At 41.1% G+C, this 15158-nt stretch overlaps 1 protein-coding gene across 5 annotated transcripts in view; it reads right to left on the bottom strand.

The window, feature by feature from the left end:
• AP1S2 (adaptor related protein complex 1 subunit sigma 2) overlaps positions 1–15158 on the bottom strand; it is a 42149-nt gene that overhangs the window by 24542 nt on the left and 2449 nt on the right. For all 5 annotated transcript variants that reach the window (XM_077343170.1, XM_077343171.1, XM_077343172.1 and 2 more), the window contains exons 2-4: positions 11277–11455; positions 5775–5883; positions 1451–1588 (exon numbers count right to left, since the gene is read on the bottom strand). In XM_077343170.1, the coding sequence (XP_077199285.1) occupies positions 1451–1588; positions 5775–5883; positions 11277–11455 (426 nt within the window). The remainder of the gene's footprint in view (positions 1–1450; positions 1589–5774; positions 5884–11276; positions 11456–15158) is intronic.

Raw genomic sequence — 15158 nt, 5'->3', positions numbered from 1 at the left:
GTAGTTTAAACCTATTCCTATGGGTCTTATCCTCTGCTGTCAGCAGGAACCATTCCCTGCCCTCCTCCAAGTGTATCTTTCAAATACAAGAGAGCAATCATGTCTCCTCTCAACCTTCTCTTCTCTAGGTTGAACATTCTTAAGTGCCTCAGCCTTTCCTTATAGAGCTTGGATCATCCTCATCACTATTTACTAATTTTCTGCATACTTACTAATTTTGCATACTTATTACTTACTATTTTTTTGCATTGTGTCTTGTGTGGTGAAAAGACATACCAGCATTAGAGGGATACTGAACTTCAATTCCTACATTATCACCATTCATGTGATATAACTTACATGCAAGATTTTTGACACTGTTTTCAAATAAGGCATTTCTCAGGAGCATTCTGAGTTGAAATTTCCTGAGTATACTTTCTCATATCTAATGCACATCTGAATGACTTCTACTCCAGTACAAGGAATTAGAAAATTGTTCTGCTGTCTTGAAAATCTCACTAAGGAGAGATACTGATGAACATGAGACTGAAGATTAACCATCAACAGAAATTAAAAATAAATACACAACTCAGAACCCTATCCATGCAGTATTTAAAAGACAGAAGAACTTTAAAACAATGCATTGACAAAACATATCCTGCCTTAACCCACATTAATTTGACCAGTTCAAATAATTGCAGTTCAAACAAGATATGCATATCACCAATTTCTGCATTATCATTTCAAAATTACAGGTACCTAATAATGGAATTAATGTGCTGGTAAGAAAAGTATTATTTTAGGAATTTTATTTCCTCCAGCAAATTTCAACTATTGAATTTAATTAACTTTATTACTAAGCAGGTTACTAAAGCTAGCACTAATACTTATGCATTTTGTTAGCAACTGAGAGGTTTCTGCCCCAATCTAGTTCATTTGTAGCATTTCTAAGACTAATATTATAACTATTTTCTAAACACAGGGTACACATCTACTTTAGCTACAGTATCATGACTGGTCTTTAAAACAGTTAATGTTAACTATACCTGAAAGTGTGTCAAAGTAGTGAGTCTAGCTTCTGCATTTCAGCAATGAAACAGTAAAGAGGCATACATGCATCAGGTGTGACAAAAACTAGTGATAATCAGTCAGTTAATTTAAGAAAATCATTAAAATTAAATTGGACAAAATTTAAATGCAGATAACAAAAAAGCACATGGAGACAGTAGCTGCATGTCCAGTAATATCTACGACATGAAATAAACTCTAACAGAGTCTATTTTTGAGTTACCATGCTGCATGAAATTAAGTCAGAAACGGACAAAGCAATACTGATAACGGGGAACATTAATTACAAACACCATGCTAGACATGCTGAAAAGCTTTTTCTACAGTTTTGAAGAAACAAAAGCTTTTCCTAGACAGAGCACAGCATGCTAGTGTGCTTTGCAAATGATGAACATTGACTTACCTCCTGTAATAAATCTGCCTGTTCAATGGCCTTAAGAACATTTTTCTTTGAGGTCTCCTGAACTTCCCCACCCAACAGAAATTCATCCAAAATAAAATAAGCCTTCTCAAAATTAAAGATGATATCAAGTTCACATACCTAAAAAGCATAAAAATTCAATGTTGAAATTCAGTATTTTGGAAGGGTGCTAGAATAAGATTTCATTTTTCTTATGCAATGTAAAAATACCCATTTTCATCATTTCTCATGTGATCACTTAGAGATGAGTTACAAATTATAAAACAAAAGGAACTAGTAAAGGTAAAATGAATAAACTATCAAAAGTAGATCAGTAACTGACACTTAAAGACATGTGCCAATAAGGAAGAGGAAAAGAGTTGGCTCTATATGCCACTCTTCTCTACCCGAAGGAGTCTCAAAGCGACTTACATTTGTCTTCCTTTTCTTCTCCCAACAACAGACACCCTGTGAGGTGGGTGAGGCTGAGAGAGCCCTGGGCTGATTCTGCACTTACTTTGTTTTTTCCATTGTGGGTCCTGCTGAATTCAGATTGATTTGAACTTGGGTCTTCCTTTATCCCCCCCCCCCGCCCCAACTGAAACAGAAAGTGTTCTGCACTTGATTGGGGAAGCTCAGAATGGAGAGAAGTGCCAAGCGCAGCAGGAATATCTTTCTTTTCTTAAATGGGGGGAGAGGATTTGGTGGAGGGAGAGGATTGGAGACAGCAGAGGAGAGGGAAATAACAAGAGGCAAATCTCTGCTGAGAGAAGTTAGGGCTTCTGGAGCACAGTCACTTTAAGACAATCCTTGCAACCTCGAACCAGGAAGTCTCTGAACTGACATCCTGGCCAATCAGGAAAGACTTCTTTGCTACCAGGCATGGAGAAATGAGTTAATTCACAAAAAAGCAGAAAGCTGATGCTGGTTGATCTAATATCGAGGGTTATATCCACTTCTGGATATCACGGGGGAAAGGTATGGTCACTCTGGATCAATCATGCATGTTTCAGAGGGAAAAATTAAAGCACCCAAAATCAAAGTAGAAATCGAATTCAGTGTAGATGGCAGGATTTTTTTGGGACTGGGAGTGGGTAAAAAGCCCCGTGCAGACAACACCATGCTATTACTGCTCGGACAGAACAGCTTTATCAGTTCTGTAGTGAACCCAAGGTCACCCAGCTGGTTGCATGTGGGGGAGCACAGAATCAAACCCGGCTCACCAGATTAGAAGTCCGCACTCCTAACCACTACCGCAAGCTGCAAATACAGCACTACTTATTCCCTTCTTAAATGGTCTCACATAGTTGGGCAACAAGAGATAAAATAATGAAACATTATTGAAAATCTTCAGTGGCCATAGAATCAGATGAAGAATTTTAAAAAATTGCACACTATGGATAGGCATGAACTAGATAATTCTGGTTCAGTTCAGGGTTTGAGGTGTTCCCAAACCAAACACTTGAGCCAAACCAAAACTCCAAAATGAACTGGTTTGCTCTGATGCTGCATAATAGTTTTTAAAAAATCAGTACTATTTAATTTTGGAAATTTCTTAGTAAGTCTTTGGTAAATCTATAATAATGTGTAGCCCCCATCTAGGGACAGGGGCCCCACTGGCACTAAACAGATTTTTCTTTGAGGGACTTCCCAGCCTTCCTGAAAAATGTGAAATAAAAATTCAAATATATGATGTTTTTTAAAATCCTCCCCAAATTAATTTTTGTCAGAATGGAGCTGATTCAGTCCAGCTCAGATACTAGCAGCTGAGGTCTGGCCTCAGCATCAGGGAATACTGGAAGATACCTCTGCCTGGCAGCAGTGAAGGAGGATATTATCAACCATCCTGGGTCAAATCATGGTGAGGGATTATGTTGGCAGCCACTCTGGCTTGGCCACAGCAGAAGAGGAAGCTGGCAACAGAAGACCCCAGCAGCTGCACAAGACCCAGCAGAGAACATTCAGCTCATTAGTAGGGAGGGAGGGAGCCACAGAGCTGGGCCTGGCTTACTGCTTTGGGGTGGGATATGGGATTCACCCCACTGAGCCACAATGTGAGAATCAGTTCGCTGGGTCCTAGTTGCAATGGGCTTTCTTGCTAGTCTTTCTATAAACCAGAAAAATACCCCATGTTTTCAAAAAAATCTTAAAACACCACCACTGAAGGCTTTTAAAAGCCCAAAATCAGAGTACCTATGGGTTTAAGTAATGGATTCCCACAGTGGCTAGTCCTGTCTACAAAAGCCAGGGAAAGAGGGCAGGAACCTTTCCAGGCCTGTGAAAGAGAACTCACAGAGGTCAGGCCTAGTTAAAGTTGAGAAATTCCTCGAGATTTTGTGGTACAGTCTAAGGACAGCAAGGTTTGGGGAAAGAAGAGTCCTCAGCTGGACTTGGCGAGGTACATCGACGGCTCCCCACCCAGGCTTCTTGAACATTGTTGACCTCCTTCTTCTCCGCCCCCCCTTAGCAATGGGGTAGGAAGGGAATTTTTTGCTTCCATGTTGTGATGGATTTTAAGTCTTTTAATGGGAGTTTTAATGGGGTTTTAAGACATTGTGACCCGCCACAAGCCACTTAGGGAGTGGTGGGAAATAAATTAATGATGATGATGATAATAATAATAATAATATTGCATCGAGTCCACCCCTCCAGGGCAGCTATTCTCTCCAGGGGCTCAGATCTTTATTGTCCAGAGTTCAATTGTAATTCTGGGAGATCTCCAAACTCTGGGTGACATGATACCACCTGCTTGCATGAATCCGTGAGACCTGGATACTTGCTGCTTTTGTCCCCATCTTCAAGAAGGGGGAAAAGGAGGATCCGGCTAACTACCAACCTGTCAGCTTGATGTCTATAGCTGGCAAAATTTTAGAACAAATAATCAAACAGTTGGTCCTTGAGCAGATGGCTATAATTACTAACAGTTAGCATGGCTTTTTCAAGAACAAGTCATGTCACACTAACCTTATCATTTTCTTTTTTTAGAGAAGGTTACTACCTTGGCTAGATGAGGGGAATGCTGTAGACATAGCTTATCTTGATTTCAGTAAGGCTTTTGATAAGGCTCCCCATAATATTCTTATTGTCAAGTTGGTAAAATGCAGTATGGATCCTATTACTGTTACGTGAATCAAGAACTGGTTGACAGAGCGCAACCAAAGGGTGCTTGTAAATGTTTCATCATCTTCCTGGAGAGATGAGCAGAGTGCCTCAGGGATCTGTCCTAGGCCCTGTATTATTCAATATATTCATAAATGATTTGGATGAAGGAATAGAAGGGTTGCTTATTAAATTTGCAGATGATAGTAAACTGGGAGGGGTAGCAAACACTATGATTCTATGATTGTATCCTAAGAAGCAGGGAAATGGGAAAGAATATGGTATTTGACAAGTGGAAGGAAAGAGGAAATAGTATGGAAAGGAGGGGAAAGTAAGGTACCCCCCTCACAAATTCTTAAAGTGGGGTAAAAGTGGGGAGTCTGCTCACAAGTCTTATCATGTAAGTGGCCACGGCCCAGTGGCCACTCTAAACAACTGGAAACTTTTGCTAGGTAGAGGCAGCTGGGAGGAGAGGGAAACCTGAAGACAAGCAGGCAGATATAGATTGTTGGTTGGGAAGGGGTGAAAGAAGGAAGGAAATGGGAGAGGCTATGGGGGGGCTATATGAAAGGGAAAGAGGAAATAGTGTGTGGGGGGAATGAGATGCTTCCCACAAGACCTTGAGTTCCCACTTGTTTTACCTAATAGTCAATGTTTCATCCATAGCATTCATTTTTGCATGGAGATGATATGTATTATACATTATTTTATATAAAATAAACCCCAAATACTGTATTCAGATGAGGCATATACATTACCCTGTTGTAACAAAACAATAAACTGCCTAGAGGCAGCCTAAAGATTAACAAATTTACATTGCAATCTTATGCATGTTTATTCAGAAATAAACCTTGGTGAAGTTATCCAAGCTAAATCCCAAGTAAGTATATCAATGACTGCAGTCTTATTGTCATATTTTTACTGCCTCTTGTTTATTCATGTGCTTTCAAACAACACAACACCCTTCAGTGTTTGATCTTCTTGCCTGATTTTGTGTAACAGCTCCCTCTCACCCAGCCTCCACATGTACGTGCAATGTACATAGTGCTATTTAGGCTGCAGATCAGTGATGGAATTCACCAGATTATGTATGTGTGTGTGTGTTTTAAAAAATTGCATTCCTTTTCCCCCCCCCCCGCTAGAAGTATATTGTTTTGTGCATGCATAAAACAAAGGTCATTAATTTGAACCTATAAGCAATATTTAAAAATAAGAGTTAATAACTTACACTTCCGAAGTATTTATCAAGCAATTCTACATAACGATGAATTATCTCCAGTGTTATTAGTTCATTATCCTGATCTTCAATGGCACAGCAGAAGTAAAGACTTGCATATCTGTAAAAAAAAGAAAAAGTCAATTTAAATGCTGTAGGAAGTATTTTATACAGTCTTGCGCCTCCCTCGGTAAAATTTAGTACACAGGAATACAGACTTTTTTTTTCTTTCCTTTTTTGCAGAAGTTAATTTCCCTCACATATTATGTGGATGTTAACTACGCCAAAAACACACACACAAGGGCACATATAAAGAGCTGTAAAGTAAACTCAAGAATATACAACATATTGTTGATGGGAAACCATGAAATTTAAAAAAAAAGCTTAAAACCAAGTAAAATTCAGAGCCAGTATGTCTATTTTAAACATACTAGGTGGTCACTGATACACAGAACATGCATCATTAATTTTATGATCTATATAATTCCACATTTCAACATTCACTTATCTCCCCCCTCCTGACAGAGAGAACCACTACAAGAGATATGCTCTGTTGCCCTGTCCAAAGGCCTAAATAGTTTACAGCCAAGGTATTAAAGGACCATCTTTTCCTATACTATCCAGCTCACCCGTTAAGACCTTCTTCCCAAGCCCTGCCTTTATTATTCCTGTCTGCAAAGGTGAGGTGGGTGACAATCAGAGGCTGGCCTTTTTTAGTCACAGGAACTCACCCTTCAATGTTTTCCCACTTTAGACCTGCCTCACCCCCAACATTACTCTTTTAAAACAGTAAGTCATAATATTTTTAATCCAGATATTTGACTCATGCATTCTTGTTTTTTAAAGCTATTTTACTGTTCTGCTTCCAATTTTAAAACTGTTATGAAGTTTGTAATTTTATACATTTAATTATAATAAATAAATCTAGGTTGCATTGGTTGAGGCCGGGTGGGAAGCCTGGGGTATTAGATTTGGTCCTTCTCCCCCCCCCTCCCGGCTCCTACTGTGGTGGTAGATTGTGCCAGGGGGCTGTTTCCATCTCTCAGCCGTTACATATACATGAAGATCGATGCCTGGAATATGGGGAACAATTTTTAAAATGCTGCCATCTTGAACTTGTATTTGTATTTATATTTTGTATCATTTTACTGTTTTTTTTGGTGAACTTTATTGCTACTGTTATGAACTGCCGCAAGCCAGTTTCTGGGAGTGGTGGTATAGAAATACAATAATAAGCTGCATGCAATTTTTTGTTTATTTTAAACCTCAGTGTTTACAAACTGAGTTCAAAAGCAATGCTATAACAGTAATAACATATTTCTGATATTGTTCATAATAACTGTTTTTATAAAATTTGTCAACAACATGCATGTCCAGTACAATCTTATGCAGGGTTATTCCAGTCTAAGCCCATCAAAACAGAACACTCCAAAACCTCAAGTAATTGAGCCAATGGAACCAGAGGGAGTTTCTCAAACTGTTTTGGATGTGAAGAGGAGGATGCCTTTTCAGAGTTCACGCTGATCAGTTTGGGGCATCTTTTCTGAACAAAACTTTCAGAAATGAGGTTGCAGGCTCCAAACAACAAAACAGATTTTAAAGAGAACATGAAGAAAAACAAACCCTAATAATGGAAGCAAAACTAGAGAAGGTTCTCTCTAGCCAATGATGAGAAAAGAACTGAGGAGAAATTCAGCAGGGAAAATGTGAGGGTGAAGTACCTTTTATGACATGTCTTCCTCAATCAGGACTGTTTATATTTTATATCCAAGATTCATGAAGTAGGCAGACCCTAGTAACATATCATCAGGTATCAGGATGCCGATGTGCACCACACAAGGGATCACTCAATTAAGGTATGCCTAGCCAAGAACAGTAGTTTTGGTACTTCCTGAAGGGCAGCAAACAGATAATATCTCCTGGAGACTGCTGCATGTCCCCACAAATTTGGCCTGCAGGATTCTAAATAGTTCTATCATACCTCCTTTGTTTTTTAACATCTACAAGAAACAGAGAGGGATTATGGCTCAGTGGGAGAATCTATGATTGGTATGCTGAAGTTGCAGGCTCAATCTCTGACATTTACAGCTAAAAGGGCCAGGTGATGTGAACGTTTGTCTGGGAGTCTGGAGGGAGCCTGGTTCAAGGGTCTGAATCATGAGATAAGCCTCATGATGCTGTCAAGGAATGCTGTCAAGACATATGGGATCATGCTGGTACACAAATACAGGCTTGTGAACATATGTCTATGGTGGTTCAATCTCCTCTTCTGCACATGAGGGACTCTGGATGCACAACCTCAGTTCACAGTGACTACCAGTGATCCCACTCCATTATATTTGCCATGTACCATTGGTGCCTATTGCCTTGCAAATCATAACATTGGGAGGACTGGCAAATACTCCAGAAGATAGAGACAGAGTTCAACAATATCTGAACACAATGGGAAAATGGGCAAATGAGAACAAGATGCAATTTAATAAAGATAAGTGTAAAGTTATGCATCTGGGTCAGAAAAATGAAAAGCATGACTACTGGATGGGGGATACGCTTCTAGGTAACACTGTGTGTGAACGAGACCTTGGGGTACTTGTAGATTGTAAACTAAACATGAGCAGGCAGTGTGATGCAGCGGTAAAAAAGGCGAATGCCATTTTGGGCTGTATCAACAGGGGCATCACATCAAAATCACAAGATGTCATAGTCCTATTGTATATGACACTGGTCAGACCACACCTGGAGTACTGTGTGCAGTTCTGGAGGCCTCACTTCAAGAAGGACGTAGATAAAATTGAAAGGGTACAGAGGAGAGTGACGAGGATGATCTGGGGCCAAGGGACCAAGCCCTATGAAGATAGGTTGAGGGACTTGGGAATGTTCAGCCTGGAGAAAAGGAGGTTGAGAGGGGACATGATAGCCCTCTTTAAGTATTTGAAAGGTTGTCATTTGGAGGAGGGCAGGATACTGTTCCCATTGGCTGCAGAGAAAAGGACATGCAATAATGGGTTTAAACTACAAGTACAACGATATAGGCTAGATATCAGGAAAAAAAATGTCACAGTCAGAGTAGTTCAGAAGTGGAATAGGCTGCCTAAGGAGGTGTTGAGCTCCCCCACACTGGCAGTCTTCACGCAAAGGTTGGATACACATGGCCATTCCGCACCAGGATCTATGTGGCAAATTGGTTGCGGGACAAAAAAACGCCATTTTAAATTGTGGAATTCGTTGTTATGCATACCTGGCTTTGTAGTGGAATCCAGTTGCGTTTCTATCGTTTCCCACAAGTTTCCGGTCTCGGCAAAAATCGCTAGCCAGGAAGCAATATTGCCGAGCTCGTCCCGTCCCTGGCCATCAAGCAGCCAATAGGCGGCCGTTATCATGATCCCAAAAAGCCCCTTTCCCTTTAAGGAAGTTAAAAAAAAAAAAAAAACATGTTGCAATGAATCTGCGTTGATTCATTGCAATGGAGAGACCCATCTAGGTAGCAGGTGGTGTTTGAGCTGCCGTTTCATCGTTGCCATGCTCTCCCCGAGTGAAGAAAAAATTAACCCCCCCCCAGCACGGGCACGATTTTCAGCCAAAAATACAGTGAAAAATAAAGGGAAAATAAACCAGCAAACGGGGCTGTGTGTTGTTTCGTGCTTGGTGACTTAAAACAGCTCTGCAGCCGGGGAAGCCTCACTGGGTAAATGAAGGCTCGCCGGTGCGTTGATCTCCACTCACTCGGAGAAAAAAAAATGGCAATCGCTTCGCTGGAAGATCAGAGGAGAGACTCCAGGGGGAGGGACTTTGCAGAAACCGCAACAATGGTAACGCACAGAACTTTCCCGCTAGTGTTGCAGACTGGTTGCAAGAGTGTAGCGCTTTCCGGAGGGTGAATCCACTTTTTGCGATTTCCCTGAAAGCGCTACAACGAAGCGCTTTTTGCGGATCGGTTTCAGGAGTGTTGCAGATTGTCGATGACGTTGTGCATAACAGCAAAACAGTAGCAATTTCAATTTGTAACCATTGTGCTATTTTGGACGAGTGCGGAATGGCCCACACTTTTCTTGGATGCTTTAGGATTCTTTGGGCTGATCCTGTGTTGAGCAGGGGGTTGGACTAGATGGCCTGTATGGCCCCTTCCAACTCTATACTTCTATGATTCCATGAACATTATGCACCACTCCTAGCATAATAAGTCCAATTCTCATCATAGTCCATAGCTTAAAAGATCAATGGAGGGAAAAAACTGGACATTGTGGAGCATCATCTAAACTAGGGGTAGTCAAATTGAAGCCCTCCAGATGTCCATGGACTACAATTCCCATGAGCCCCATTGTAGTCCATGGGAATTGTAGTCCATGGACATCTGGAGGGCCGCAGTTTGACTACTCCTGATCTAAACCTAACGGCACCTTCTATGTCTCACAGGCACTCCCAAGCTGAAGGCAAATAAGAGAGTAACTCTTCCTTCATCCTAATTCCCAGATGTGTTCAACACAGTTCTCACTCACACTTTGTTACTAATATACCCCGGCAGCATGAGAGCAGTACACATGCAGGTGTTGGTTGAGGGCCTCCCCAAGTTTTCTTGCAAAGGTGGTATCTGAGTTACCTTTCCCAAAAAAGTTCATACCTGTTTGCTTAATTATTAGCTAATGTAATTTATACCACCTTGGTTATAGGCAGGGTCGTATAACCATCAGTCCTCAATAGTTTAAGTGCATTATATCAAGAACAGCATGCAACATGGAGAGAACAGATAAGGATACAGTTCATGATGTCTCATATAAATCATATGCTACAGGAAGACTGGAAGCTTAAGTCACTAGGCAGTCTAATTTGAAAACAGAAAATCCTTCCTGACTCTGAATATCACAGTTTCTCAGTTCATACTTCAAATTATAACAGCTTGATCTTTAAAATCCTATAAAATCTACATAATAAAGCAATATAACACCCAATATTTTGCCTACATTTTATCATGGTGCATTTCAGGTGGCAAACAAGTTTGGAGTAGACACTTAGACACTTTCAGACCTGAGAGAGATTTACAAGTGCGCAAAGTAATACTTAATCTTGTTACTAAGTGTAGAAATAATTTCACTGAAGTTAGCAAGAAAAGTGTTCATTCATTCAGGTACAATGGTCTGTTATAAATACTTAACAGCTCTTAGTTTAGACTTCAAAGTACTAGAAAAATTAAGTGCTGTACCTGAAGATCTTTTTAATATGCAAATTTTTATTCTAGTTTACTTAAACTGAACCAGATCAAGACTCCATATTAAAGCATGCCTTTACAATATACATGATCTTCAATCTGTTTAATTTATTGTGAACTAGGTATACAATTTTTAAAAATCTCATTGAAAAAACAGTTTTACAGAAATGATTACCCTAGTTCCTACAACATAACCAAATTGCTGTTCAGAGATATCACAAAGGCATGTTTTTTTTCACAGGTAGTAGAAGAAACATTTAAATAGTACAATATATCCTTTATTGTGACTTGCAATTATAAGGAAAAACAACCTTTTGTAGACAATCTTCAGGTCTCTCCACTCAAGAAAGCTGCACATTTTCGGTTTACGGGCTAAGACAGTTTGAACAAGTTCCCTTGTGATTTTCTTCTTTTCTTTGTCAGACAACGGGACATACCACTTCTGAAGTCTCAGCTTCCCCTGACGACTAAAAAGCAACATAAACTGCATCTGTTGAATTAAATAAAACCATTATTAACATCAGTCCTTCAACTACATCAAGGATGAAGAAGTACACTTCATTAATAAAGAACACTCAATAATAGTTCGATAGATATAATAACCACAGGACCAAACGTGTTTCAGCTCAGAGGCCATCTTCAGAAGTCTAAATTGTACTCATACACACATAAAAAATATAAAATATGTTTTTCAGACCAATCAGGTTGTACATGAATCACTGAAAAAAGTGTACCTTCAAATAATAGTTATAGAGTTGTTACGTCCCCTGGTTCAGGAGAGTCCCCTGCTTCCTGATGCACCTCCCCCCCTCCCAACTCCTCCTGCCACAATCAATACAGTTTTGATAGGGAGAAGGTAATAAAAGAACATGCAAGAGATGGGGCAAGGAAGAGATTTCTTCTAGTCAAGGGTGATTGATACTGGTGCGCATACCAACATTCTACTAAACCAACCTTTCTCAACTTTCTCAACCAGAGTTTCATAAAAACCCTGGGATTTTGAGATGGCCCCAGAAGGGTTTCATCAACATTGTAGAAGTTAATTTTTAATAATTTTTTTAAGTGTATTGGGTGATAAAACCATATATGTCCATATATATCAAATGGATATCACATCCATTGTTCCTCTTAATATTTGTGAAACTGCCTGGGGGGGGGGGTGGATTGGGTCCGAGGTGTCTGAGTTGGAATAGGGCCAATCAAGGTGGAGCCAGCTGATTGGTCCTGCCCCTACAGCTCCCACCCTACTTCCCTGGATGTTAGCCTCTTTGCTCTCAGACACCTGGGAGAGAGACAGACAGAGAGCCCTGCCAAACGGCAAACGACCCCTGATTACCTACAATGGCTCCTGCTGAGAGGGAAAGAGACAGACAGAGACAAACTGCTAACGAGCCTTGATTTCCTGCAGCAAAGGGAGAGGAATGGGAAGGTGACTGTAAGCCTCTTTGAGCCTCCTTCGGGTAGGGAAAAGCGGCATATAAGAACCAACTCTTCTTCTTCTTCTGATTGCCTCCTGCTGCGACAGAGCGAGAGAGCTGTGCCTGCCGGTGTCCCCTGCGTCCTAGCGCCCATTACATTCCTGGTTGCAATGGGCTTTCTTGCTAGTATCATATATGTCATCAACCTGCCCCCTCCTCCCAAAATTACCAATGCTGACCCTGAAGGGGATGGGAAGGAGAGGGGCTCCCTGCCCGGTGGCCTGACGCGGCGAGAGGCGCTTCGCCTCTCTCGCTGCGTCAGGCCGCCGCCACACACAGCTGCCGCCCCAGAGAGCCGTCGCAGGGGGAAACGGCAAACTGTAAGTTGCTAGCGCCCCCTGTATTCCTCATACAGCGGGCTTTATTACTAGTCTGAGGCTATAAAGACAGTGATCCAAGAAAGGGCTTTCTCAGTTGTAGCACCAAAACTTTGGAGCTCCCTCCCTAGGGAGAATAATCTCCTTGTATCAGCACCTTCCCTGAGCAGGTATAGTCTTTTTTGTTTGTCATATCCCCTAAATAATCAGCACTGGCCTTCTTTCCTCTTTCTGGTGTTGTTTTTAAGGGGTTTTAATGAATTATTTTATAGTTTTCATGCTGTTTTAAATTGTTCTAATGTTTGATATGTTCTGCCTTCGGGACCCTGCTGGAGTGGTATGGCAAAACAAAAATGTTGTAAATAATATAAATAATAATACAAATAAATAAAAGTGAATAGCTGTAGTCATAGTTTGGTAGCCCAATCCTGTTTGAAGTCACATTTCAGAAGCTCAAACTACAGCATGTTTTGCCATGTATAGATTCCTATCTGAAAACAGCCCAACATCAGCAGATTATAGTTACTATTCACACTTCTGCTTGGACTATCCTTAGAAGTTTCTTATTAGAACACATGTATTTCATCTCTTAAGTATGAAGCGATGGAAAAAGATAAGGCAAATACGGTTTTTTTCCTGAATCTGGTTCACTATTAATTTGGGAACAATTTGCTACATTGCAAAGGTAAAACCAGAACTCAAAACTCTGTCCCCTGTTCTTTGTAACAATTACAAACTACTTCTGGAAATTTAGAGGATTTATACATTTGCAACAGTAGCAGATCAATTCACTGAATTTTTCCTTTAAGCCATTGATTAAACAAGCAACAAATTCAAGTACATTTCTTCCCTCAGGTTACTGTCATTAATAATTTCCTTTCAGTTGCCCATTCCAAAATAGTCTAGTGTTAACTCTGCTGTGCTAACAAGTAGTAAGAAGATTGGAACAGACATGTTACAGGGTAGGAAGATATCCTATCCTTCATAATCAGAAACAGGAAAAAATAATTTCAGTTCATCCTATGATAATGATAAAGAGTTCCAAACCCAAAGACATTAAGGCTCTTTCTGCATGGACATCTTAATTTTTTTTCAGGACAGCTCATTTATTTGTTACATTTATTTACTTGTTAATTTTGATTATCACTGAACTGAAGCTAAAGGTAAAGGTAAAGGTATCCCCTGTGCAAGCACCGAGTCATGTCTGACCCTTTGGGGTGACACCCTCCAGCGTTTTCTTGGCAGACTCAATACGGGGTGGTTTGCCAGTGCCTTCCCCAGTCATGACCGTTTACCCCCCAGCAAGCTGGGTACTCATTTTACCGACCTCGGAAGGATGGAAGGCTGAGTCAACCTTGAGCCGGCTGCTGGGATTGAACTCCCAGCCTCATGGTCAGAGCTTTCAGACGGCTGCCTTACCACTCTGCGCCACAAGAGGCTCAGCTAGTATCCCTTTAATTCTCATCCTGTTCCAACACTCTGCACATTTCTTTTCTCCATTTTTCTCCTACAAATTGTAGAGTATAACTCTGCATACTAATGAGAAAAACTGGATTATCAAAGGGTGGAGTTTTTTTTGGTACTGTTGGTTGGTCTCTGCTTATTGGTCAGTTTCAGGCAGACCTTTTGAAATTCTTTTTCCTTTTTTTTTGGGGGGGGGGTTAAAATGTAGTACCACCATATTTAAAACATGAGCATTTCAAATGCAAAAGAGAGAGAGTAAATTAAATCTGTGTTTTGAATTCTGTGGGGGAAAACAAACTGGGCTCGGTAGGGAGCAAAACAGAAAAAAAAAAAGAAAGCCCAACACTTCTGCAAAATGAAAGTGAGTTGGCATGCAGAAGAGAAAATATACCAGAGGGAAGTGTAGGGCAAAAGCAAAGGAAACCACAAGTGCAAAAAAGGCCAAAGCCTCTGTAAAGATGCAGAAGCAACAAATGGTCTGCAAATGCTCTCTCATTAAAATATTTGCCCAGGCTGTGGGATGTCAGGGGCGCCGGTGAGAAAGCAAGTAGAGCAGGGGATCAGGCGGCGACGTCCCTCGGCAAAAGACTACTCCCCCCCAGGCCTCAGTATAATTGTCAAGCATTGACCAGTCCCCGGTGATAAAAAGATTGGGGACCACTGCTTTAGATCGACTGCCTCATTTAGCTAGGCATGTCTTTCGGGGGAGGTTGCTCCATAACTGTGGGGCTGCCACAGAAAAGGCCTCTCGTATGTAACTACCAAACAAGTGTCCTTAATTGGTGAGACATTCAGGGCAGTGGTCCCCAACCTTTCTGAGGCTGGGGACCGGCAGGGCATCGGGCCGCGCCCGCGCGGGCCATGCCTGCACATCGGCCCGCACTTTCGGGCCATGCCCACGCATCAGGCTGCGCCCGCACATCGGGCCGCGCAT

The sequence above is a fragment of the Paroedura picta genome, chromosome 6 (genome assembly GCF_049243985.1).
Source record: "Paroedura picta isolate Pp20150507F chromosome 6, Ppicta_v3.0, whole genome shotgun sequence".
In the NCBI taxonomy this organism is placed as follows: Eukaryota; Metazoa; Chordata; class Lepidosauria; order Squamata; family Gekkonidae; genus Paroedura; species Paroedura picta.
This window is presented reverse-complemented; position numbering and strand designations above follow the sequence as displayed.